The sequence below is a fragment of the Nematostella vectensis genome, chromosome 8 (assembly GCF_932526225.1).
Source record: "Nematostella vectensis chromosome 8, jaNemVect1.1, whole genome shotgun sequence".
Lineage (NCBI taxonomy): Eukaryota > Metazoa > Cnidaria > Anthozoa > Actiniaria > Edwardsiidae > Nematostella > Nematostella vectensis.
The window spans coordinates 14,469,975-14,493,492 of record NC_064041.1 but is presented as its reverse complement, the minus strand read 5'-3'; the positions used below and the strand labels follow the sequence as shown (position 1 = coordinate 14,493,492).

The 23,518-nt window shown below is 45.2% G+C and overlaps 3 protein-coding genes across 4 annotated transcripts; 1 reads left to right on the top strand and 2 right to left on the bottom strand.

Moving 5' to 3' along the window:
- Positions 1 to 271: 271 nt before the first annotated feature.
- Positions 272 to 9,833, bottom strand: LOC5510503 (chymotrypsinogen A). The gene is made up of 7 exons (XM_032379687.2): positions 9,738 to 9,833; positions 3,703 to 3,903; positions 3,041 to 3,238; positions 2,350 to 2,670; positions 1,606 to 1,647; positions 1,028 to 1,126; positions 272 to 365 (listed from the first exon to the last, which is right to left on the bottom strand). Coding segments are annotated over exons 1-7 (915 nt in total). The 5' UTR covers positions 9,790 to 9,833; the 3' UTR covers positions 272 to 363.
- Positions 9,834 to 11,576: 1,743 nt separating this feature from the next.
- On the top strand, positions 11,577 to 15,164 carry LOC5510502 (chymotrypsin B). The gene is made up of 5 exons (XM_048731468.1): positions 11,577 to 11,711; positions 12,881 to 13,084; positions 13,322 to 13,528; positions 13,960 to 14,457; positions 14,920 to 15,164. Exons 1-5 carry the CDS (start codon positions 11,657 to 11,659, stop codon positions 15,012 to 15,014), a joined length of 1,059 nt encoding a protein of 352 aa, XP_048587425.1. The 5' UTR covers positions 11,577 to 11,656; the 3' UTR covers positions 15,015 to 15,164.
- Positions 15,165 to 15,786: 622 nt separating this feature from the next.
- LOC116617205 (chymotrypsin B) lies at positions 15,787 to 19,989 on the bottom strand. Of its 2 annotated transcripts, none has more exons than XM_032379681.2 (6): positions 19,885 to 19,989; positions 19,037 to 19,240; positions 18,480 to 18,686; positions 17,986 to 18,333; positions 16,709 to 16,903; positions 15,787 to 15,975 (listed from the first exon to the last, which is right to left on the bottom strand). In XM_032379681.2, the coding sequence occupies exons 1-6, from the start codon at positions 19,937 to 19,939 to the stop codon at positions 15,878 to 15,880; spliced, it is 1,107 nt and encodes a 368-aa protein (XP_032235572.1). In that variant the 5' UTR covers positions 19,940 to 19,989; the 3' UTR covers positions 15,787 to 15,877. The 2 variants fall into 2 exon arrangements, with proteins under 2 accessions (XP_032235572.1, XP_032235573.1); XM_032379682.2 differs by having other exon boundaries at positions 19,037 to 19,237; positions 19,885 to 19,984.
- Between the last annotated feature and the right edge of the window lie 3,529 nt (positions 19,990 to 23,518).

Here is a 23,518-nt window from a genome sequence, read left to right as displayed (position 1 = left end):
CCGTAAAGCTAAAGTATTGTCTAATTTTTATCATCTAATCTGATCTGGATCAGGTTTGATCTATGGCCAATGGGCTCCAGTTTTTTTTCTTATCCCCTACCCCCATAGCACTCTTCTATCATCTCCTTAAATGATATATGAAATTTTCTTTTTCAGTAATCGTATTATTTCATGCGCCTAGCCAGGATCTAGCAGAATCTCTCCTAAAAAAGTGGAACAATGCCTATTTCTACAACTTGTTGCGTATCTCTTCTATTCAGGACGTACAACATTGGCAAAATGACTTTATTCGTTTCGTTTTTTTACATGGAGTAGCTCTGGAACCAAGTCTAATGACGCTAATGTATCATCATAATCAGAAAACTCTGTTGAAAAAAAAAAAAACAACAACAAATATTACATCAAAAAAATATCTGTCCAACAAATGTTGTCCTTATGCTAGCTCATTGAGCTCGCAGGACTTAACGTTGAGTTGTACTTAGCTAGCTCATTGAGTTCGCAGGAGTTACCATTGAGTTGTACTCAGCTAGCTGAGTGCGCCCGCGGGTGTTACCATTGAGTTGTACTTAGCTAGCTCAGTGCGCCCGCGGGAGTTACCATTGAGTTGTACTCAGCTAGCTGAGTGCGCCCACGGGAGTTACCGTTGAGTTATACTTAGCTAGCTCAATGCGCCCGCGGGAGTTACCGTTGGAGCCCCTGGTGCACTTCGAATAGGGTCTCCAGAGAACAGGACAAAAACAAACTTTTTAGACATTTTGGCGACCAAAATAAGCCAGGATTGATGTGCGAGCTGCATGGTATTTGAATGAATCGCTGCATGCTGGCGCTTTTTGCCTTAAGAATCCTTTGCCTTTTTTCTGTAAACTTCGAGGAACCCCACAAGAAAAGGGAAATGTTGGTAAACACAGCAAGCCAGCACTGCTCAGCCGACAATATTAGTTGCCTTGGCCAGCAATGCTGGCGCTATTTGCACTGGGCTTTCAAGATCTCTCTTTTCTCTGTAAGCTTTAAGGTGATCTATACTCACATTTGCACACTCCGCATGTCTTGGGACAGAAGCCTTGATACGCGGGAACATGACAAAGCGACACCCAGGAGGGACAGTTGGGGGTTTGGTCCTTACACTCTACCGGACACAGAAACGCGTGCGATTGTCAATAACTGACTAAACGGAAATGCGAATGACAAGATATTAATGCTCTTTGCGGTGCGACTGACTATCGTTCAGTTTAGATAAAATGGATATAATATACAGGCGCGTAAACAGGAGGTGCACAGGGTGCGCGCACCCCCCTTGGAGGCCAAAATTGGGTCATTTCTTATATAGGAATCTTCATATACTATGCTTTTTCCATATGATACCTATGACCACTAACCCCCCCCCCCCCCCCCCCCCTCGGCCAATCTCGGGTACGTGCTTGATATATAATAATATATGTCTCTTATTTGTTTCTCGCCAATAATATTTACAACACGTAAAGTAAAGCATACCATGAGTTTTATGGGGCGCCGCCTTTCAAAGAGAAATGCAGAAGCGCAGTTTCAGGTCGTTAATTGTATGGAACACTTGTGGGGTGGGGAAAGAGGGGCGGGAGGAAGGGTTACCTGGCGGTGTTGGCGTCGTAAAGCCATCGACACCAGGATCAGCTGCAAGGACAGTAGTACAATAGTCACGTGAGTGTAAATAGATCTACCATAAAGCAGAAGCAACATCAGTTCAACAAGAACAACAACCATATAAAACATCAATGGCAACACAAACAGCGACGATAACAAGAGGGTCAGTACGCAGCTCTTAAAAGCTGCAATTTGATTGGGCAAATGAACAATATCCGCACCTCGACACAAAGAACGAGAAGAATAGAGACAAAAGAACCCCGTTGTAGAACAAAGATAATAGAAGACAAAGCAGCTGCGTAGTTAAAATAACAAGAGAGACAACAAAGTATGATACAGAAACAACGACATAATAATAGCCAAAACGACTCCAAGATGGAAAAATGAAAGTATCAATTCTGAAACATTAACAACAACAATTATCATGATACATCACCAGAGGCGCAATACACCACCAACAATTAGAAAGACATCAGTAATAAGCTCACGTGAAAAAAATACCAGAGATTTGTTTATTTTGTTGAACGGAGTCACTTCCATACAAGAAAAAACAAATTCCTTACATGAAATTTCACTGTGCGCTTACAAGATGACGGCATTTAGTGGGTTTTGGCAAACTTGGTTGAATGTGTTTAATATAGCCAAATATGGTCAATTAAGAAGGTCCCACAAACAAACTATTTTCCTTGGTAATAATAGATTTGCCTTACAGTACATCTAACTGTATCTTACCAGCGATCTTGTCCTGGATCCAATCAACGTCACTGCTCACCCTAGCGTACACGCTATAGTTATTAACAGGGCATTGTGAAGTGGCTACCCATGATGCAACGCCGCGAAGCACCCATTTGCCCCCTTCCTCACACACCAGAGGGCCACCGCTGTCCCCATTGCAGGCGCTGCTCCCTGCCCCTCCAACACACATCATGGTCTCCTCGTCTAAGTAGAACTCTTTCAAGCCGCGTTTGCACGTTACGTGGTCAACAAGGGGTACCAGGCTCTGGCGGAGGCTCTTGGCCGGGTTGGTTATGGTGGAGTGGTACCTACCCCAACCTAAACAATAGGAAATTTTAGACGTTTTAAAAAATTGGACAATTTTAAGAAAACCTGTGATCATTTTTTTTTATTAAAAGGTTGTCTCTATTCAACAAGTTACGGAAAATATATAGACTTAGACTGTCCTAAATGAGTGATTCAACAGTATACATGTTCGACATGTCGCGTGTATATTTTACGTAGTTTCCTGCTTTATTTAACCGGTAGCCTAGACTGATCTGGGGTCAAAAGTAAACAGACCATTTTCTATATAGCTAAATGGTCTGATTTGGGTCGGTAGCCAAGTTGCTCATCGTTGAAGATTCTATTTATAACTAACCAGTTGCGTACCTTACTAGATGTGTGACTCTGTTGTTGCGTGACATACCTGTAATATAACACTTCAGCCCTGGGTTCGCCCTATCCCCTTGCTGGGGCAGGCATGCAGTAGACACTTTCTTGTCAACCGCTAGCGGTCGAGCTAGCCTCAGTAGTGCGATGTCATGGCGGAGTCGCTTGTACTTCTCGTGACGAATAACGCGTGCGACGTAGAGCTCTTTGCCATCGTTACGGATGTTGTGAGCACCTTAAGACAAATCGAGTAGTTACATAGACGGGTCATCTTTGTGGACGGGGCACCCCTCACTTCTTCGCCGCCGAAGGATCATCAAATATTATATATTTTTTTCTGACTCTACTCCTCCCCCAACCCCCCTAGCAAATACTGGTACATGCCCGTTTCATGTAATGCAGTCTTCGTAAAAATATTGGGGTTCCCCTCCTCCCTCCCTTCCCCTAGTATGAGGGAACGTTAAACATTAAACTTCTTTGTACATTTCGTCGTCACATGATAGCTCTTTTCCGTTTTATTTTTTGTCTATTATCTACAAAAAGATATGTAAAAGAAGAAAAGTAGTATTTAACGAGAAACGCCTCTGGTCGAAGCTATTCCCCAAAACGTTTTGATATTGACTTATGTAAATCAAAGTTAAGCCAGTCATATCACGTGTCATATCACGTGTCATATCACATGTTTTATGTATGTTTTACCTGCCACTAAACGCAGGCGCGCGGGGTCAGCGGCAGCACCGACACAGTGAGCAGCGGTTACCGCCCACTCAGGCGTGATCAATGTCGCCCCGCACTTGTGGCTGTAGGGACCTCTGAGTGACAGTTGCCATGGCCACGAATTTGGGACCGCTTCTTCCCCCCCAACAATGCGTGCTCCTGAGGGACGTGTCCCGCACGAAGCTGAAAATAAATAAAAAAGAATTCTGAAAATCAGCGACGAAGGGGACCTACCATTTAAAGCCGCATTATCACCAGTTTACTTCCAGAGGGCCGATGGAAACCTCAACAAAAGAATCTAATAGAATCCGCGCTATTTAACAGGCCATCGATCCGATCTAAATTATTAATACATTCTCTATTATTCACATTCTCTAAAAAAAACTTCCAACAGGCACGCTTTAAAAATTTGGAAATTTCTGTTAAAAATCATCGAAGATTGTTACGTAATCGACCGTTAGTAAACTGGTGGCGGAGAGATGTACATAAGATTCCAGCGCGCCGTTAGTAAACTTGTGGCGGAGAGATGTATATAAGATTCCAGCGCGCCGTTAGTAAACTGGTGGCGGAGAGATGTACATAAGATTCCAGCGCGCCGTTAGTAAACAGGTGGCGGAGAGATGTACATAAGATTTCAGCGCGCCGTTAGTAAACTGGTGGCGGAGAGATGTACATAAGATTCCAGCGCGCCGTTAGTAAACTGGTGGCGGAGAGATGTATATAAGATTTCAGCGCGCCGTTAGTAAACTGGTGGCGGAGAGATGTATATAAGATTTCAGCGCGCCGTTAGTAAACAGGTGGCGGAGAGATGTACATAAGATTCCAGCGCGCCGTTAGTAAACTGGTGGCGGAGAGATGTATATAAGATTTCAGCGCGCCGTTAGTAAACTGGTGGCGGAGAGATGTATATAAGATTCCAGCGCACCGTTAGTAAACTGGTGGCGGAGAGATGTACATAAGATTCCAGCGCGCCGTTAGTAAACTGGTGGCGGAGAGATGTACATAAGATTCCAGCGCACCGTTAGTAAACTGGTGGCGGAGAGATGTTCATAAGATTCCAGCGCACCGTTAGTAAACTGGTGGCGGAGAGATGTATATAAGATTTCAGCGCGCCGTTAGTAAACTGGTGGCGGAGAGATGTACATAAGATTCCAGCGCACCGTTAGTAAACTGGTGGCGGAGAGATGTACATAAGATTCCAGCGCGCCGTTAGTAAACTGGTGGCGGAGAGATGTACATAAGATTCCAGCGCACCGTTAGTAAACTGGTGGCGGAGAGATGTACATAAGATTCCAGCGCGCCGTTAGTAAACTGGTGGCGGAGAGATGTACATAAGATTCCAGCGCACCGTTAGTAAACTGGTGGCGGAGAGATGTATATAAGATTTCAGCGCGCCGTTAGTAAACTGGTGGCGGAGAGATGTATATAAGATTTCAGCGCACCGTTAGTAAACTGGTGGCGGAGAGATGTACATAAGATTCCAGCGCACCGTTAGTAAACTGGTGGCGGAGAGATGTACATAAGATTCCAGCGCACCGTTAGTAAACTGGTGGCGGAGAGATGTACATAAGATTCCAGCACGCCGTTAGTAAACTGGTGGCGGAGAGATGTACATAAGATTCCAGCGCACCGTTAGTAAACTGGTGGCGGAGAGATGTACATAAGATTTCAGCGCGCCGTTAGTAAACTGGTGGCGGAGAGATGTCCATAAGATTCCAGCGCACCGTTAGTAAACTGGTGGCGGAGAGATGTACATAAGATTCCAGCACGCCGTTAGTAAACTGGTGGCGGAGAGATGTACATAAGATTCCAGCGCGCCGTTAGTAAACTGGTGGCGGAGAGATGTCCATAAGATTCCAGCGCACCGTTAGTAAACTGGTGGCGGAGAGATGTACATAAGATTCCAGCGCACCGTTAGTAAACTGGTGGCGGAGAGATGTTCATAAGATTCCAGCGCACCGTTAGTAAACTGGTGGCGGAGAGATGTCCATAAGATTCCAGCGCACCGTTAGTAAACTGGTGGCGGAGAGATGTACATAAGATTCCAGCGCGCCGTTAGTAAACTGGTGGCGGAGAGATGTCCATAAGATTCCAGCGCACCGTTAGTAAACTGGTGGCGGAGAGATGTACATAAGATTCCAGCGCACCGTTAGTAAACTGGTGGCGGAGAGATGTACATAAGATTCCAGCGCACCGTTAGTAAACTGGTGGCGGAGAGATGTACATAAGATTCCAGCGTGCCGTTAGTAAACTGGTGGCGGAGAGATGTCCATAAGATTCCAGCGCGCCGTTAGTAAACTGGTGGCGGAGAGATGTACATAAGATTCCAGCGCGCCGTTAGTAAACTGGTGGCGGAGAGATGTACATAAGATTCCAGCGCACCGTTAGTAAACTGGTGGCGGAGAGATGTATATAAGATTTCAGCGCGCCGTTAGTAAACTGGTGGCGGAGAGATGTACATAAGATTCCAGCGCACCGTTAGTAAACTGGTGGCGGAGAGATGTTCATAAGATTCCAGCGCACCGTTAGTAAACTGGTGGCGGAGAGATGTATATAAGATTTCAGCGCGCCGTTAGTAAACTGGTGGCGAAGAGATGTACATAAGATTCCAGCGCACCGTTAGTAAACTGGTGGCGGAGAGATGTACATAAGATTCCAGCGCGCCGTTAGTAAACTGGTGGCGGAGAGATGTACATAAGATTCCAGCGCACCGTTAGTAAACTGGTGGCGGAGAGATGTACATAAGATTCCAGCGCGCCGTTAGTAAACTGGTGGCGGAGAGATGTACATAAGATTCCAGCGCACCGTTAGTAAACTGGTGGCGGAGAGATGTATATAAGATTTCAGCGCGCCGTTAGTAAACTGGTGGCGGAGAGATGTATATAAGATTTCAGCGCACCGTTAGTAAACTGGTGGCGGAGAGATGTACATAAGATTCCAGCGCACCGTTAGTAAACTGGTGGCGGAGAGATGTACATAAGATTCCAGCGCACCGTTAGTAAACTGGTGGCGGAGAGATGTACATAAGATTCCAGCACGCCGTTAGTAAACTGGTGGCGGAGAGATGTACATAAGATTCCAGCGCACCGTTAGTAAACTGGTGGCGGAGAGATGTACATAAGATTTCAGCGCGCCGTTAGTAAACTGGTGGCGGAGAGATGTCCATAAGATTCCAGCGCACCGTTAGTAAACTGGTGGCGGAGAGATGTATATAAGATTTCAGCGCACCGTTAGTAAACTGGTGGCGGAGAGATGTACATAAGATTCCAGCGCGCCGTTAGTAAACTGGTGGCGGAGAGATGTCCATAAGATTCCAGCGCACCGTTAGTAAACTGGTGGCGGAGAGATGTACATAAGATTCCAGCGCACCGTTAGTAAACTGGTGGCGGAGAGATGTTCATAAGATTCCAGCGCACCGTTAGTAAACTGGTGGCGGAGAGATGTCCATAAGATTCCAGCGCACCGTTAGTAAACTGGTGGCGGAGAGATGTACATAAGATTCCAGCGCGCCGTTAGTAAACTGGTGGCGGAGAGATGTCCATAAGATTCCAGCGCACCGTTAGTAAACTGGTGGCGGAGAGATGTACATAAGATTCCAGCGCACCGTTAGTAAACTGGTGGCGGAGAGATGTACATAAGATTCCAGCGCACCGTTAGTAAACTGGTGGCGGAGAGATGTACATAAGATTCCAGCGTGCCGTTAGTAAACTGGTGGCGGAGAGATGTCCATAAGATTCCAGCGCGCCGTTAGTAAACTGGTGGCGGAGAGATGTACATAAGATTCCAGCGCGCCGTTAGTAAACTGGTGGCGGAGAGATGTACATAAGATTCCAGCGCACCGTTAGTAAACTGGTGGCGGAGAGATGTATATAAGATTTCAGCGCGCCGTTAGTAAACTGGTGGCGGAGAGATGTATATAAGATTTCAGCGCACCGTTAGTAAACTGGTGGCGGAGAGATGTACATAAGATTCCAGCGCACCGTTAGTAAACTGGTGGCGGAGAGATGTACATAAGATTCCAGCGCACCGTTAGTAAACTGGTGGCGGAGAGATGTACATAAGATTCCAGCACGCCGTTAGTAAACTGGTGGCGGAGAGATGTACATAAGATTCCAGCGCACCGTTAGTAAACTGGTGGCGGAGAGATGTACATAAGATTTCAGCGCGCCGTTAGTAAACTGGTGGCGGAGAGATGTCCATAAGATTCCAGCGCACCGTTAGTAAACTGGTGGCGGAGAGATGTACATAAGATTCCAGCGCGCCGTTAGTAAACTGGTGGCGGAGAGATGTACATAAGATTCCAGCGCGCTGTTAGTAAACTGGTGGCGGAGAGATGTCCATAAGATTCCAGCGCACCGTTAGTAAACTGGTGGCGGAGAGATGTACATAAGATTCCAGCGCACCGTTAGTAAACTGGTGGCGGAGAGATGTTCATAAGATTCCAGCGCACCGTTAGTAAACTGGTGGCGGAGAGATGTCCATAAGATTCCAGCGCACCGTTAGTAAACTGGTGGCGGAGAGATGTACATAAGATTCCAGCGCGCCGTTAGTAAACTGGTGGCGGAGAGATGTCCATAAGATTCCAGCGCACCGTTAGTAAACTGGTGGCGGAGAGATGTACATAAGATTCCAGCGCACCGTTAGTAAACTGGTGGCGGAGAGATGTACATAAGATTCCAGCGCACCGTTAGTAAACTGGTGGCGGAGAGATGTACATAAGATTCCAGCGTGCCGTTAGTAAACTGGTGGCGGAGAGATGTCCATAAGATTCCAGCGCGCCGTTAGTAAACTGGTGGCGGAGAGATGTACATAAGATTCCAGCGTGCCGTTAGTAAACTGGTGGCGGAGAGATGTACATAAGATTCCAGCGCGCCGTTAGTAAACTGGTGGCGGAGAGATGTACATAAGATTCCAGCGCACCGTTAGTAAACTGGTGGCGAAGAGATGTACATAAGATTCCAGCGCGCCGTTAGTAAACTGGTGGCGGAGAGATGTACATAAGATTCCAGCGCGCCGTTAGTAAACTGGTGGCGGAGAGATGTACATAAGATTCCAGCGCGCCGTTAGTAAACTGGTGGCGGAGAGATGTTCATAAGATTTCAGCGCACCGTTAGTAAACTGGTGGCGGAGAGATGTACATAAGATTTCAGCGCGCCGTTAGTAAACTGGTGGCGGAGAGATGTACATAAGATTCCAGCGCACCGTTAGTAAACTGGTGGCGGAGAGATGTACATAAGATTCCAGCGCACCGTTAGTAAACTGGTGGCGAAGAGATGTACATAAGATTCCAGCGCGCCGTTAGTAAACTGGTGGCGGAGAGATGTACATAAGATTCCAGCGCGCCGTTAGTAAACTGGTGGCGGAGAGATGTACATAAGATTCCAGCGCACCGTTAGTAAACTGGTGGCGGAGAGATGTACATAAGATTCCAGCGTGCCGTTAGTAAACTGGTGGCGGAGATATGTACATAAGATTCCAGCGCACCGTTAGTAAACTGGTGGCGGAGAGATGTACATAAGATTCCAGCGCACCGTTAGTAAACTGGTGGCGAAGAGATGTACATAAGATTCCAGCGCGCCGTTAGTAAACTGGTGGCGGAGAGATGTACATAAGATTCCAGCGCGCCGTTAGTAAACTGGTGGCGGAGAGATGTACATAAGATTCCAGCGCACCGTTAGTAAACTGGTGGCGGAGAGATGTACATAAGATTCCAGCGCGCCGTTAGTAAACTGGTGGCGGAGAGATGTACATAAGATTCCAGCGCGCCGTTAGTAAACTGGTGGCGGAGAGATGTACATAAGATTCCAGCGCGCCGTTAGTAAACTGGTGGCGGAGAGATGTACATAAGATTCCAGCGCGCCGTTAGTAAACTGGTGGCGGAGAGATGTATATAAGATTTCAGCTCGCACTTCCACCTTTTTCCTTCAGCGCGCGTACGAAGCGTAAGGTCCCTAATGTATGACTAAAGGTAACCGTCTTGAACTGAACTAAATCATCTATATGATCGCACTACAAACCTTCAGCTAGGCTTCCACACAGAAGCACAGCAAGTAAGCACAGCAATTTCATCTTCACGTTTCAAACTCAGTGCAAGTTCTGGAGAAAGATACTCCGTATCGTGTGATATATAATGCAAGGGTTCGTGTTGCATCTGCATTTTGCGAGTACAGCTTATTTGCTCAGCAGGATGGATGTGATGTACTAATGTCAACACAGAGTAAAGGATTTAATCAGCGGTTCTATGATCTTCAGAGTGAAGCTCGTCTCGTACTATATGGGTTTTGAGAAATATCGAGGGTTAAAGAGGAACGACTGAAATGCAACGTAGACTGTAGTTTGTGAAAGGATTATTTCTTGATATTTATTGACAAACTTCTAATATCAGATGAACAATCATAGCAAGCCGCCATTTTGAGGTTGGCCCAGTCTCTCACGACAGTCTCTCTCGACTAGCGGCATGGGCGACAGGATAGCCTGGGACATAGACTGTAGAAGGCTGTTTTATGTTCGTAAAGGTTTGTCATGTTCATGCATCAGCCCCCCTTCTCCAACTCCTCCCCCACCCCCCCACCCCCCACCCCCAAGTTACCCCCGCCAATTGAGAAATGATTAGCAAGGCGAAATACTAATTGATCATGGATGATATCCCTTGCTTGAATTCAAGAGGGCTGGGTGTAGTTTTATTCCGCAAAGATATCATCCCCAAACACAAAACAAATGATTTCATTCTTGTACATATATTGCACCCGGAGAATCCATGTGCAGTGAAACCGCAGCACCTTATAGATATCAAAGTAGATATCAAAATAAATAACAAAAAAACAAGCCTTGCAAAGCTCTAGCCATTTTTGTTCTTGTGTTTGCTATCATTCTATTGGCTTTCAGATACCTAGTGCTCGTGAACCACTGCTGGCTACACACATGGATTCTCGAGTACAAACGTATTTTAAAAAGTGTAGATAACAGGCCCGTACCCAGGATTTTTCTTGGGAGGGGAGGGGGGTGTGCGAAATCCGAAAAAGTGGACCATTTTTTTTTTCGGGGGGGGGGGGGGGGGGGGTGCGAGGAGGTCCCTGATTAAAAACTGCACACCCCCGAAAAAACAAAAAAACAAAAATTATTAAAACAAAGAATACAAGACGTTGAGTAACAGACATGGTTCAGCAACATGCATGATGACATAAGAAAAGAATCCAACCAACAAAAAAACTTATAGAATAAACCTATAGAATATTCAAAACAATTTACGAATTTGAAACATATATAAGCCAGGTCACCAATTTAAACCACAGAATCGCGCTGAAAAAACTGCGAATTAGCAATCATAAGCTCGAAATTGAAGCTGCGCGTTATCGAAAACCTTACAAAAGAGCAAATGAGAGGATATGCCCTATTTGCGCTACCGGTGAGGTGGAGGATGAGGTTCATTTCCTGACAAGATGCCCCAAATTTTGTGATGAAAGAGCCGAACTTTCACAAACATACAATTGACCTCTTCCTCCTCCTCATAAATCGACCAACAAAACTTCAACAAATAATAGAAAAAATATTGCCAAAATCACTGCATTACGAAGCACAATAAAGTTGTATTCCTTCATCGCATGGTAAACTATCTTAATTTTATTTGGGACTGATCCCATGTACACAATCTGTATAAGGACCAAACAAAAAGTATGTATGTATGTGTGTGTGTGTGTGTGGGGGGCGGGGGGGGGGGGGGGGGGGGGGCTAGCCCCCTGGGTACGGGCCCGGATAAAAGTAGATTTGAATTAGACCAAAAGTTCTCAGCCCCTAATCTAGCCAACCATGGGACTCCTTGGCCTTTGATTGACATCCGTGCCGCACCTGCCTTGCAGCTGTCCAGCTTGTGATGAGCACGCAGCATTTTGGGCTGCTGGCTACTCAATATTCTACCTTATGTTAAGCTACCGCGAAGATGATCGGATCCATAGCATTTGTTTTGTGTGTGCTTGGTGTTGCGACATCAGAGGGTAAAGTATTGGTGCCGGCTAATGCTAAAGTGTAGTCTAATACAAAGTGACTTCAAGGTCATACAACGAGCCCCCCTTTCCGAAACACGTTAACGGCATATTTCGTCGTTTTAATATGTTCTGATGCCGAAAATATCTATTTTTAAAGTTGCTGGGAAGAAATTATCTGTTCCTCTTTCCCAGGAAAGAAAATTACTTTTTTTTTCCCAGCCAGCGTTGGTTAGGCATTTTAGCACAATTGCCCGTATAAGAACCGATCGGGACGACTTTTTCCCAGCATCCGCTCTAGCGCCCCCATAAATATTCCCAGCACAGCTAGTCCGACTCCACAAATTTGTCAGCAGAACCATTCGGGACGACTTTTTTCTCAGCAACCGAGGGGTCTAACATCTTCCCAGCCAGCAAAATCTGCGGAACAGATCCGTTGTGTGCCCTTGTAACTTTTTCATCCGATACACTAGGTTTTCGTTTACTCCGTAAGAATCATATTTTGCTAGCACTTGCTTGCTTGTGGAAATTATTTTTAAATAAATGCAAGAGCCGGCGTAAAGCGCAGCACGAGTAAGAATCGAGCTAACGTGCGAGAAATCCAAAGAGTTGCTTGCTCTAGTGTTTGGTCTTCACTTGTGCTCCACTGAGAGCCAGCCATTAGTTGTTGTGCCCTAAATCTAATCCTCTTCCTTTAAGAAGTTTAGAAAGTTAATTCATAAGCTTAATCTAGCAATTCTAAGGGATGTTATTAAGGATAGGGGAGGGAGAGGGGTGGGGATGGGGGGCAGTTTCTAGCCCTGGTAAGATGATGCTCGTGTAGCATCTTGACGTGTTATGTTGTGTCTCGTTGTGCAATGTATTCAGTGATCTTCTTAAGTGTTTACCAAGTGTGTTCAATACAAAGTCGCGGTCGCATCATGTCCGTGTAATGCCCAATTAGCAATGTGGGATAACGGGCGCCAACTTGATGCTAAAATATGTTCTCATGTCTTGAATAAATAGCCCAATGCACTACCCTGGGTGCCATTGTCACTCCTAATGCCCTTGCTATTACTCGGCCTCGCGTCGGCTTTCGTTCGTCGCGCTTTCGTGTGTTCAGCGATGCGAGAACCTCTTTAATCAAGTACATCTGCACCAGTCAGTCGTCTTACTCACTTTTGTATGTAATTCTGTTTCAGCCTCGTCGTGCGGTCGTCGTCCTGATGGTGTTCGTATTGTAGGAGGTGACGAGGCGGTGCCTCATTCGTGGCCTTGGCAGGTGTCAATCAGACTCAAAGGAAGCCATATCTGCGGGGGGTCCTTGTTGAGCCCGCTCTGGCTGTTGACCGCTGCTCATTGTGTTATCAGAAGTAATAACTCCGCTGACTACACGGTCATCGTAGGTAATGCGCGGTTTTTGATAACTTTGACGTTGGAAAATGTCGCCTTCAACCAGCATCACAAATACTATATTTCAGTTTGAATATCAATGAAAGCCTATCTATTCTTTTACTAATTTTACTTTTTCTAATCAGGAGACTTCTGGAATGACATCTTGCTTTTTCTCAAATCTTGCTGACACCGCTGAACGCCAAATGGTTGGTTGATGAAACCACCAAAATGACACCTCTTTGTTTCAGGTGCGCACAAACGAGTTCTGGACGGGACGGAGCACAAACTCAGCACGTTCTACAAACACGAGAAGTACGTGGGAGGGAAGGACAAGAAACATGACCTCGCGCTCATCAAACTCGCCAAACCTGCTACATTCAGCACCAAGGTTAGCCCGGTGTGTCTGCCCAAACAAGGAGATCTAATGAAGGAAAGGGAGAACTGTTTTGCAACAGGTAGGTCATGTGATAGCGTCACGCAATAGTCTCAAGTGTTACTGTCATGCAAATAGTGTCACACGATACTGTCACACCATACTGTCACGTGTCACTATCGTTCGATAGTGTCACGTGTCAATGTCACGCGTTACTGTTAAATAAAATTTGTCTCGAGCAAACAGCTATGCTCTCTTTCCATTTTAATCCTCATATACACAAGTGTCACGCGTTACTGTCACGTGATACCAATATAATGGTCCATGGGACGCTGGTGCGATTACGCGACTACCAGTGTTAGTTAAAAACGAGGGTTCCTGGGGCCCATACAAAATTACTACTACGAGAAAGACGAGAATGTCTCAACTCAAGGCGCAGGCAATGTAGGCAATGGTAGCAAGCAATGGGTAGATTTTTAACAAATATATTTGATATGAGTAATTCGCGCTTAGGATGGGGGAGAGTCTCGTCCTCTTTGTTGCATTCAAGGGCCAAGAAGCTGCAGCAAGGTAAAGCACCCATCGTAGATCACCAAACCTGCATCAGGAAAATCAGCCAATGGAAAGACGGCATTGACCAGCAATCCATGGTCTGTGCCGGAGGCGCCGGCAATAGCGTCTGCCATGGGGACAGCGGTGGTCCTCTCGTCTGCGAGGAGTCTGGGCACTGGGTCCTTCGCGGCGCTGCATCATGGGTAAGTAGTATGACGTGCCCGGGCAAGAAGTACGCGATCTACGTCAGGGTCAGCTCGTACATTGATTGGATCAAACGGATTACTTCCGGTAATGTGGATGGCGGAAATGGCGGAGATGGGAATGGCGGAAACGGGAATGGAGGAGGCGAAAATGGCGGAGACGGAAATGGCGGAGACGGAAATGGCGGGGACGGAAATGGCGGTAACGGAAATGGAGGAGACGGAAATGGAGGCGGTGGTGGAGGTGGCACCGGTGGTAAGTTTTTATTCAGATAAAGATCACGCTAACCTAACTGTAGGCGTTTGCTGTTTTATTTTGGCGAGAAAACAAGGAGTTCGTTATTTGGCCGCCATTTTGGAAAATATGGATCCGCTTTTTTGTAAACTATCGCTCGTCCTGCTCTCCCGAGTCCGGTATCCAAGATAATGAACTCCGGGTTTTCTCGCTGAATGAAATACTCCAACGCATTCAGGTAGAATAAATGCATGTCCTTTGCCTCCCTCCCCTCCCTCCCAAAAAATCCTGCATCGCTTTGTCTACCGTTCATGGTAAAAACAGTCACCTTGAAAAGAAAAATCAAAATCTTGGTCAATCTTGCAACATTGCTAGGCTTGCCCTAAATCCCCCAGAACATAAGCGATATCTCCTCTACGCCCTAAAAATAAGCACATGTTGTTTCTTTGTCTGTCTTAATGTTGTTTCTACTTGTGATTTCAGATTGCAAAGATTCAAATGCGAGCTGCCGGTACTTTCAGCACATGTGCAATACCGTAAAAGATATGTGCAAAAAGACGTGTAAAGTGTGCACCTGAGCGCATACAGCTCAGTGTAGGTACGACGCGTTGATAAAACGATTATCAATCTCACAACTTTGGAGTTATAGACGATATATCCTTCTTTTGTTGTCAAAACTCATTGTACTTATTTGACACAACAGCAATAAACAGAGAAAGCCTTCTGTATCTTAGATTCAGACTCAATATCAATAGAAATCCAATAAAAACTCATATAAAAAGAACTTACTCAATATTAATAGAAATCCAATGAAAACTCATATAAAAAGAACTGACTCAATATCAATAGAAATCCAATGAAAACTCATATAAAAAGAACTGACTCAATATCAATAGAAATCCAATAAAAACTCATATAAAAAGAACTGACACAATATCAATAGAAATCCAATGAAAACTCATATAAAAAGAACTGACTCAATATCAATAGAAATCCAATAAAAACTCATATAAAAAGAACCTATAATTCAACAATAGAGCTGGAGTAGGTTCTGTGCCAGTCCCAGGGAGGGGAGGGGGAGGACTCGCATTCAAGGATTTATTAATAAAAACAAGGAAAACAAAACGCTTTTTGGCGGCCGTTTAGAGACGTTCGCGCACCTACCCTGCGCCCACACTTAACTACACAAGGGGTCACATGTGACACACATCATCGATTCATTTCTATTCGGATACGCGAAAGATTCACGTAGGATGGGGGAGCGCCTGCAAAAGGGGTGTCTAGCATTTCCGAAATTAAGAGGGGTGGGTGGTGGATTCGAAATGACGAGTATCTGCACATGTACAAGTGTTTATATTTGAATACAATTTATTGATTAGATTAATAATACTTTGTTGGAAACGACTTAAGTTTCACCTCACGGATAGGTTTGTACCGTTGTTTAACAGATTTTACAGGTTTTGCGGCAAACTCGCTTCACGCTTTGTGAGCTGCATAGTCGGACAAAAAACTCGCAGTTCTTGCTACTGTCTCGGCATTCTGAAACAAATATGTGTCCAGAACAATCATTTTGTCATAATGTTTATATATGGCCATATTCTCGTAGAGTTAACTCTTGTTCTTTTCATTTATGTGACTCACATAAAGTAATGCATTTGTGATCTCCAGATAACTCGAGCTCCCAATAACTCAAACTCCCTTGAGCTCCAGATAACTCCAACTCCAGATAACCTGACCTCCAGATAACTCGAACTCCAGATAACTCGGACTCCCGATAACTCGAACTCCAGATAACTCGAACTCCCCGATAACCCGGACTCCCGATAACTCGAACTCCAGATAACTCGAACTCCAGATAACTCGAGCTCCCCGATAACTCCGACTCCCGATAACTCGAACCCCAGATAACTCGAGCTCCCCGATAATTCCGACTCCCTATAACTCGAACTCCAGATAACTCGAACTTCTGATAACCCGAACTCAAGATAACTCGAGCTCCAAATAACTCGGACTCCCGATAACTCGAACTCCAGATAACTCGAGCTCCCCGATAACTCCGACCCCCGATAACTCGAACTCTAGATAACTCGAACTTCTGATAACCCGAACTCCAGATTACTCGAGCTCCAGATACCTTGAACTCAAGATAACTCGAACTCCCCATAACTCAAACCAAACAAAGCTCGAGTAATCCTGAGTCAACTCTATCTAGCATCCCTCTACCCTACTCCCTCTCTCGATAACTCAGGAGCTTAGTTCAAGGAAGTAATACCTGGGTTTGTAGTAGGTGCCTTTGTAGACGAGCCATTAGCTGTTGTGGGTATCGTGGCTGTTTCTGTTGGCAGGGTAGTGGTTACACCAGTAGCGGGTCCTTTAGTAGCATGGTGCACTGTGCTGACTTGGGTGGTCTTTTGTCGAGTAGTTGTTGGAAGTCTCGTTGTCTTTGCTGGGCTTGAGGTCGTTAGACCTAAAAACAACATTCAAATTTTGAGCAGCAGCTTCCAAACCAAAAATCAAAAAGCCAATATAGAAATCAGGCAATATATATATATGATAAGTATAGCTTATTTGTGGCACACACTTGTCCAAAGCGAGGCAACCAAGTTACAGCGGTTGGGCTTTTTCTGTGGTCAGTCTTATAAGTCATGCCCATTTCTGTCTTTATAACTTTTGCAAGAAAAAAACATGCCAGTTTTAAAGCTAACGGAGCCGCCTTTATTATAGAAGGGATTTAATAGCACGGTTATTTAAGCGGATTTTGTCCGTTCACTGGAAGCAAAAGCTCGCTTAACTTGCTCTAGGACTTCTCCTGGGGTCCAAGGGCTATCTTTTCCCTAGCTTCATAGTATTTCAAATAGCAAGGGAAAGTCCATATTTTATCCCGAGGAACAAAATTTTCCATGCCCCCCCTTACGCTTCCTCCATATTTATGGTCCCCCCTCCCGAAAACCAGAGAAAGGAGGAGCAAAGGAAGGAACGGCAATGACAATGTCTAAGGAACACTATTAAGATATTAGTTGCAAGCTGGACAGAAAGTGGAGGAACGTGGAAAATAAGCACTTCATAATAGTATATAGCGGAAACCAATAAAAAGATGTATTTAGGGTGTATACAGGTTTGCATTGCATAGATAAAACGAGGCTTAATACGAATCTTGGACTCCTGGATTGTGCATGCCAAATAACTCCCCCCAAACCGAGACAAGTTAAACCAAAAAGACTGATTTGACACTTCGTCAAATTATATGGTAGAGACAACAAACAAAGGAATCATTGACCCACCGTTATAAAAACCAAACACTTTCGACGCCCCCCTTTAGACCTCAGAAATTTCTCGAGCCCTCCCCCCCCCCCCCACAGTATCCTCAGACCCCAGCCGCCCACCCCCTTGGGATAATAAATGAACATTCCCTAACGCCCTTGAGTTAGCTTTCATTTGTCGCCTTTTAGGGTTTTCGGCGATTGGGGTTTCAATTCGGACCCAAACATGATACTTAAAAAGATTGTAGAGATGCTATAATGATAATTGGGACACACGCAGATCTTTTACCTTGTCCACTTCCGGTGACGTCACCAGAAGTGATTCTTTCAATCCAATCAATGTGGGAGCTGATTCTCGCGTATGCAACAAACATGCGGCCTGGGCACGAGTGACTTGTTCCCCAAGACACGGCCCCTCGCAACACCCACGTGCCTCCCTCGTGACACACCAGTGGACCACCGCTGTCCCCACTGCAGGCGCTACTCCCAGAACCCCCTGCGCAAATCATGGTTGTCTTGTCGGCCGCAAACTTGTCGAGCTTTATCGCGCATGTCTCGTGGTCAACTACTGGAGTCCTAGCTTGTTGCAGCTTCGTAGCCATGAAGAACATCATAGAACCAGACACTCTGCCCCACCCTATAGGGGACATGGTTTGAAGGCAAACATGTTCGGTAAAAGTTAAAGTGTTGTAGCGAGTTCATAAACATTTGGGGAGAGAGGTCTTTGTATTAGATCAAAATAAGTGACGACATGAACATGCGTGACATTATTGCGTGACTAACCTGTAGTATAGCAGTTTTTCTCATTACCAAGAAGATCTCCTTGTTTGGGCAGACACACCGGGCTAACCTTGGCGCTGAATGCAGCAGGTTTGGCGAGTCTGATGAGCGCGAGGTCATGTTTCTTGTCCTTCCCTCCCACGTACTTCTCGTGTTTGTAAAACGCGCTGAGTTTGTGCTCCGTCCCGTCCAGAACTCGTTTGTGCGCACCTAGATTAAGCGATAGTAATTGTTGGCGTCGCAAAGACAGTTTTAAACTCGATTGTTTGAACTAAACGATGGCCACAGGAGTGTTAAAACTAGACGTATTTTAAAGAGCTGGATTTGCTAATTTGTACCTTAGGAGAATCATCACAAAATGTGTTTTATCTTAGAGACTTGCAGTGGTCTGCTCTTCCTAAAAGAAGAGCAGGAAGGCTTGATACAAATGCAGCCCACCCCCACCCCAAACCTGAAGCTCTGCTCTTGATGGGGTCTGACGTGAGAATGACGAGAAAAACCAGGTCTGCGTCCTTCATACTGCAGGTTCTTTTTTAAGGACAGGTGACTCTCTGTTTTACCTACAATGACGGTGTAGTCTGAAGTGTTGTGACTTCGAATCACGCAGTGGGCAGCGGTTAGCACCCACGTTGAGCTCAGCAAGGAACCCCCGCAAATGTGGTGACCATTAAGCCTGATTGACAGTTGCCACGGCCACGAGTGAGGTGTTGCCTCTCTTCCGCCCACGATCCTTCCGCTGACCATACGGCGACCGCACGATCCTGCTAAAACACGAGGAAATGGTTTGATTGATGGTAAGTTTTAGGCCCAAAAAAAGACAAGGTCTTAGTGTCCAAGGCGCTCTTGTCCCAACAGGCGCATACCTAGGCACCCCCCACCACCAGGAACTGGTAAGATTGAAGATAGTTCAATTGCGTTCTGAAGCTATGAAGTCGCTGCCAAATGACTCAAATAAAAAAGCGTTGTTTTGAAACCATTCTTACATTGTTTGAACATAATCACTTTAAAGTACACTATCTTTGTTATGTCGTTTCGTTTTGCTGAGAATACTCAAAATTAAAGAATGAATGTTAGTTTTGAGCACGTTTAGTTTGTAAGCCTTCTAACCGGCCCTTTTCTGGAAATGCTTGTTCTCTGTTCTCATTGGGAATACTGTGGCGCGCAAAGGGCCGATGTGCACTTGATGGATTCATATAAAACCGACTAACAGGCTATTAGCTAAATTAGTATGTGCTACAACCGTGTTTAAAACTACGCGGCCATCCCGAATCACTTTTATAACTGGTCGATTGGAGATCGAGGGAATCATCTTTCGCCTTTTTTTTCAAAGCCTTGTGCTTTTGCGCTCTTTCATTAGATTAACGGTCTAAATCTAACGGTGGTCGTGACTGCATGATGAGTGTCATACCTTGTGCAGCTCCAGCTAAGGATACAACTACTAGCGTAAGATAAAATAGGTCCATGCTTTAACACTACCGGAGGTCTTCTGTCTTGGCGTTATGTTAGATCTTATCGGCGGCTGTGACCCCAAGGCAGCTGAAAAGATTTTTGTAGACACAGGATCCCTGTGGTCCGCACACTTGTGCAGCTGAACTATCACCCACTTCAGCGAGCGCGTGGGTATACCTTGCAGAAGTATTGTTCAGCAATTTCGCTGGATATATTTCGCGAATTTCGCTTATATGATGCCCAAGCTGTAAATCTTGAGCTACCATTACGATAATTTCCACCATGGTTCAAACTAATTCTGTTTTCTCTTGGATGTACACACTTGAACATAAAACAGCGCGCCCCTATGTTGTGATGTCACCAGTGTGCATACAGTGTGCACCGTGCATATCGCCTGGTGCACACTAGTGACATAACGACATAACGAATTAGGCGCGCGCACTCTGTTTAGCCCGATATAACGACGTGGACATAACCACATAAGAGAAAAAAAACGTGTTTTTGGCATTCATGTAAACATTTGTTTTGTTGGAGACTGTATTCACGGTGGCAGGTTTTGTTTTGACCGGAATAAAAAGAATACGAAATACAAAAGTCTGTGGTTGTGGCCTGGACTGAGAAAATACGAAAGTCTGAGGTTGTGGCCCAGACAGAAAATGTTTGTCCGAGGTTGTGGCCCGGACTATGAAATTACAAAAGTCTGAGGTTGTGGCCCAGACAGAAAATGTTTGTTCGAGGTTGTGGCCCAGACTATGAAAATACCAAAGTTTGAGGTTGTGGCCCAGACAGAAAATGTTTGTCCGAGGTTGTGGCCCGGACTATGAAATTACAAAAGACTGAGGTTGTGGCCCAGACAGAAAATGTTTGTTCGAGGTTGTGGCCCGGACTATGAAAATACCAAAGTTTGAGGTTGTGGCCCAGACAGAAAATGTTTGTCCGAGGTTTTGGCCCGGACTATGAAATTACAAAAGTCTGAGGTTGTGGCCCAGACAGAAAATGTTTGTTCGAGGTTGTGGCCCGGACTATGAAAATACCAAAGTTTGAGGTTGTGGCCCAGACAGAAAATGTTTGTCCGAGGTTTTGGCCCGGACTATGAAATTACAAAAGACTGAGGTTGTGGCCCAGACAGAAAATGTTTGTTCGAGGTTGTGGCCCGGACTATGAAAATACCAAAGTTTGAGGTTGTGGCCCAGACAGAAAATGTTTGTCCGAGGTTTTGGCCCGGACTATGAAATTACAAAAGTCTGAGGTTGTGGCCCAGACAGAAAATGGTTGTCCGAGGTTGTGGCCCCGACTATGAAAATAGTTTGTCTGAGATTGTGGCCCGGACAGTCTGAGGTTGAGGCCCGGACTAAGAAAATAGAGAGTCTTGAGGTTGTTGCCAAACTTAGGAAATACACAAGTATATATATATGAAAAAAAATGTAATTTTTATTGGTAGGTTCCGATCCACCTCGTGTCGTGTCACAGGCGTGGGCCTTTTGAGCCTATACGTTCTGGATCCGGCATACCGGTGGTTGGCCCTTCTATTCATAGTTTGTAATACGTTAGATCTATACATTTTCTCTTTTTTTTGTGTATCCGCCGTTTCAGTATCTTCACGCTCTTTGAGGCATAAAGTCGTTGACGTTGTCAACAAGTTTTAGAGAGAAGCGGATGTAAAGTTTAATAGTGTGACTGGAGGGGTCATCCTGTCGGTGCAGCCGGTCCCAGACCTCCCACGCTTGTAGTCATTGGTCAGCGGGCAGCAGCTCAAGCAGTGGCTGCCGCGTTGCCTCGTAGCTCCGTGTAATATCGTCTTTAGTGTTCATACTTTCTTCGGGATTTGTGTACTGCCGCAGTAAATTACGTTCTCATTACTAGTTGTCATCGCTGTTCAGTATTATCTGCAACTGCTGGCTTCTTGGGCCGTTTTTAAGCCGTTTTTAAGCTCTCATCTCATCGTCTGAGCCAGTCAGAATGAAACCACCGACTCGTCGAGAATTGTGCACAGCAGCCGTGAACTCTATAACATCAGGAGGACTTAACCTAGGTTGTGGCCCGGACTAAGAAAATACGGAAGTCTGAGGTTGGGGCCCATACAGAAAAAGATTGTCCGAGGTTTGTGGCCCGGACAATCTGAGGGAGAAGCTATCTGCTTACTTGTGGAAATAAGTAACAAGGGGAACTTGGAGGACGAAAGCCTTTTCGTTCTTAAAACGCAAGAACTCAGAAGAAGCCACTCTTTCCCAATGTGGACTGCCTGTGGTCAACTGTACACAGGGTTACCATCGAACTGTTTACATTCTACCGATCTTCCTGATAGCTCATTGAGCACAGAGTCACCAGCTTCTCAGTTACTGGTAGCTAATGTACTATCCCTCCTTCCAAAAATGGACGAGCTGTGTTCTCTTACATTAAATGTAAAGCCTGGAATAATCTATATCACAGTAACTTGGCTTAATGATTCTATCTTGTACTCATACATCGACTCCCTGGGGTCGTGTGTTTAGAAAGGATAGAATTGAGCATGGTGGTGGGGGTGTGAACCTATGATGAATCCGGCTTGCCCTGAAAAGGGTTATTGCTTACGAAACTGCTAAGATTGAGTCCTTATAGATCTCAGTCAGGTATATTAAGTATATTATTACTGTTTTCACCAGAGATTCAGGCATCTTTGGTTGGTGCCAGGCTTGAACTGTTCAAGTCACCTTCTCAACTTCCTAAGTTGGGGAGTAGTGACCACTACACTATCTATATTTCACCGAACAAGTCTGAAACTCCAATAGCAGTCAAACAAACCTTTTGGAGATGGGACTTACGACCTAGCAGATTTTAATAGGCGTTTGTAGGCGTTTGGAAGGTGGATAACCTCTTTCACTTGGGACAATATCATGAGTCTTCTTCGTGCTAAGGAAAAATTTGTTGCGTTTTACAATCTGAAAACTTCAGCTGTTGATGCCTATTTACCACTTACTAAGATCATTGTGTGTAGTAATAGCAAGCCATGGGTAACTGCATAGCCTACTGCTCTGATTGCAAGACAACAAAAGCTGCTAGTCAAGGAAGGAAAGGACTCTAAACAGTATTAGAGAATAAGAATCCAGGCTCAAAAGAGGGGTGAAGAACTATAAATCTAAGTACTATACCAACAAGGTATCCAGTCTAAAGACACTTATATTTCACACTGGTGGGGTGAAGTCAAAGCTATTGAAAGGCTGACCGAATCTTGTGACTGGTGGCATTAATTGTTAGACCCTAATAAACCTACCTTACACTCATTGTTTGAGAAGTTTAATAGCTTTTTGTATGGGTTAATCGAGGATTTCTCTCTACTTGAACCACTAACTGATAAATGCCAAGACCCTGTCTCAAGCGACCTTGTGAACTTGTGTCTACTAGGAAAGCATTCCAAGCTCTAAGGGGCATTAAGATCAAGAAGTCCCCTGGTCCAGCCTGTGATAAGCGATCTGTATATCTTCAGTCTGCAAGGGGGATGAGAGGACCAAGGAGTTTATTGTGCACCCATCACACAGGTGCAACCCCCCGAAGTGTGAACGAGGACCTTAGACCAATTACCCTCACTTCCCAGTTAGCCAAAGTCCTGGAAGGCT

Bases quoted from the DNA above. Each gene is read 5' to 3' on its own strand.
- LOC116617205 (XM_032379681.2), bottom strand. From the start codon at position 19,939: ATGGACCTATTTTATCTTACGCTAGTAGTTGTATCCTTAGCTGGAGCT. The intron at 19,241-19,884 runs GTATGACACTCA...CTCGTGTTTTAG, and splicing joins CTTAGCTGGAGCTGCACAAG to CAGGATCGTGCGGTCGCCGT. The intron at 15,976-16,708 runs GTATTACTTCCT...TATTTGTTTCAG, and splicing joins GGCACCTACTACAAACCCAG to AATGCCGAGACAGTAGCAAG.
- LOC5510503 (XM_032379687.2), bottom strand. From the start codon at position 9,789: ATGAAATTGCTGTGCTTACTTGCTGTGCTTCTGTGTGGAAGCCTAGCT. The intron at 3,904-9,737 runs GTTTGTAGTGCG...ATTTATTTTCAG, and splicing joins GTGTGGAAGCCTAGCTGAAG to CTTCGTGCGGGACACGTCCC. The intron at 1,127-1,605 runs GTAACCCTTCCT...TGTGTCCGGTAG, and splicing joins TACGACGCCAACACCGCCAG to AGTGTAAGGACCAAACCCCC.
- LOC5510502 (XM_048731468.1), top strand. From the start codon at position 11,657: ATGATCGGATCCATAGCATTTGTTTTGTGTGTGCTTGGTGTTGCGACA. The intron at 11,712-12,880 runs GTAAAGTATTGG...ATTCTGTTTCAG, and splicing joins TGGTGTTGCGACATCAGAGG to CCTCGTCGTGCGGTCGTCGT. The intron at 14,458-14,919 runs GTAAGTTTTTAT...TTGTGATTTCAG, and splicing joins TGGTGGAGGTGGCACCGGTG to ATTGCAAAGATTCAAATGCG.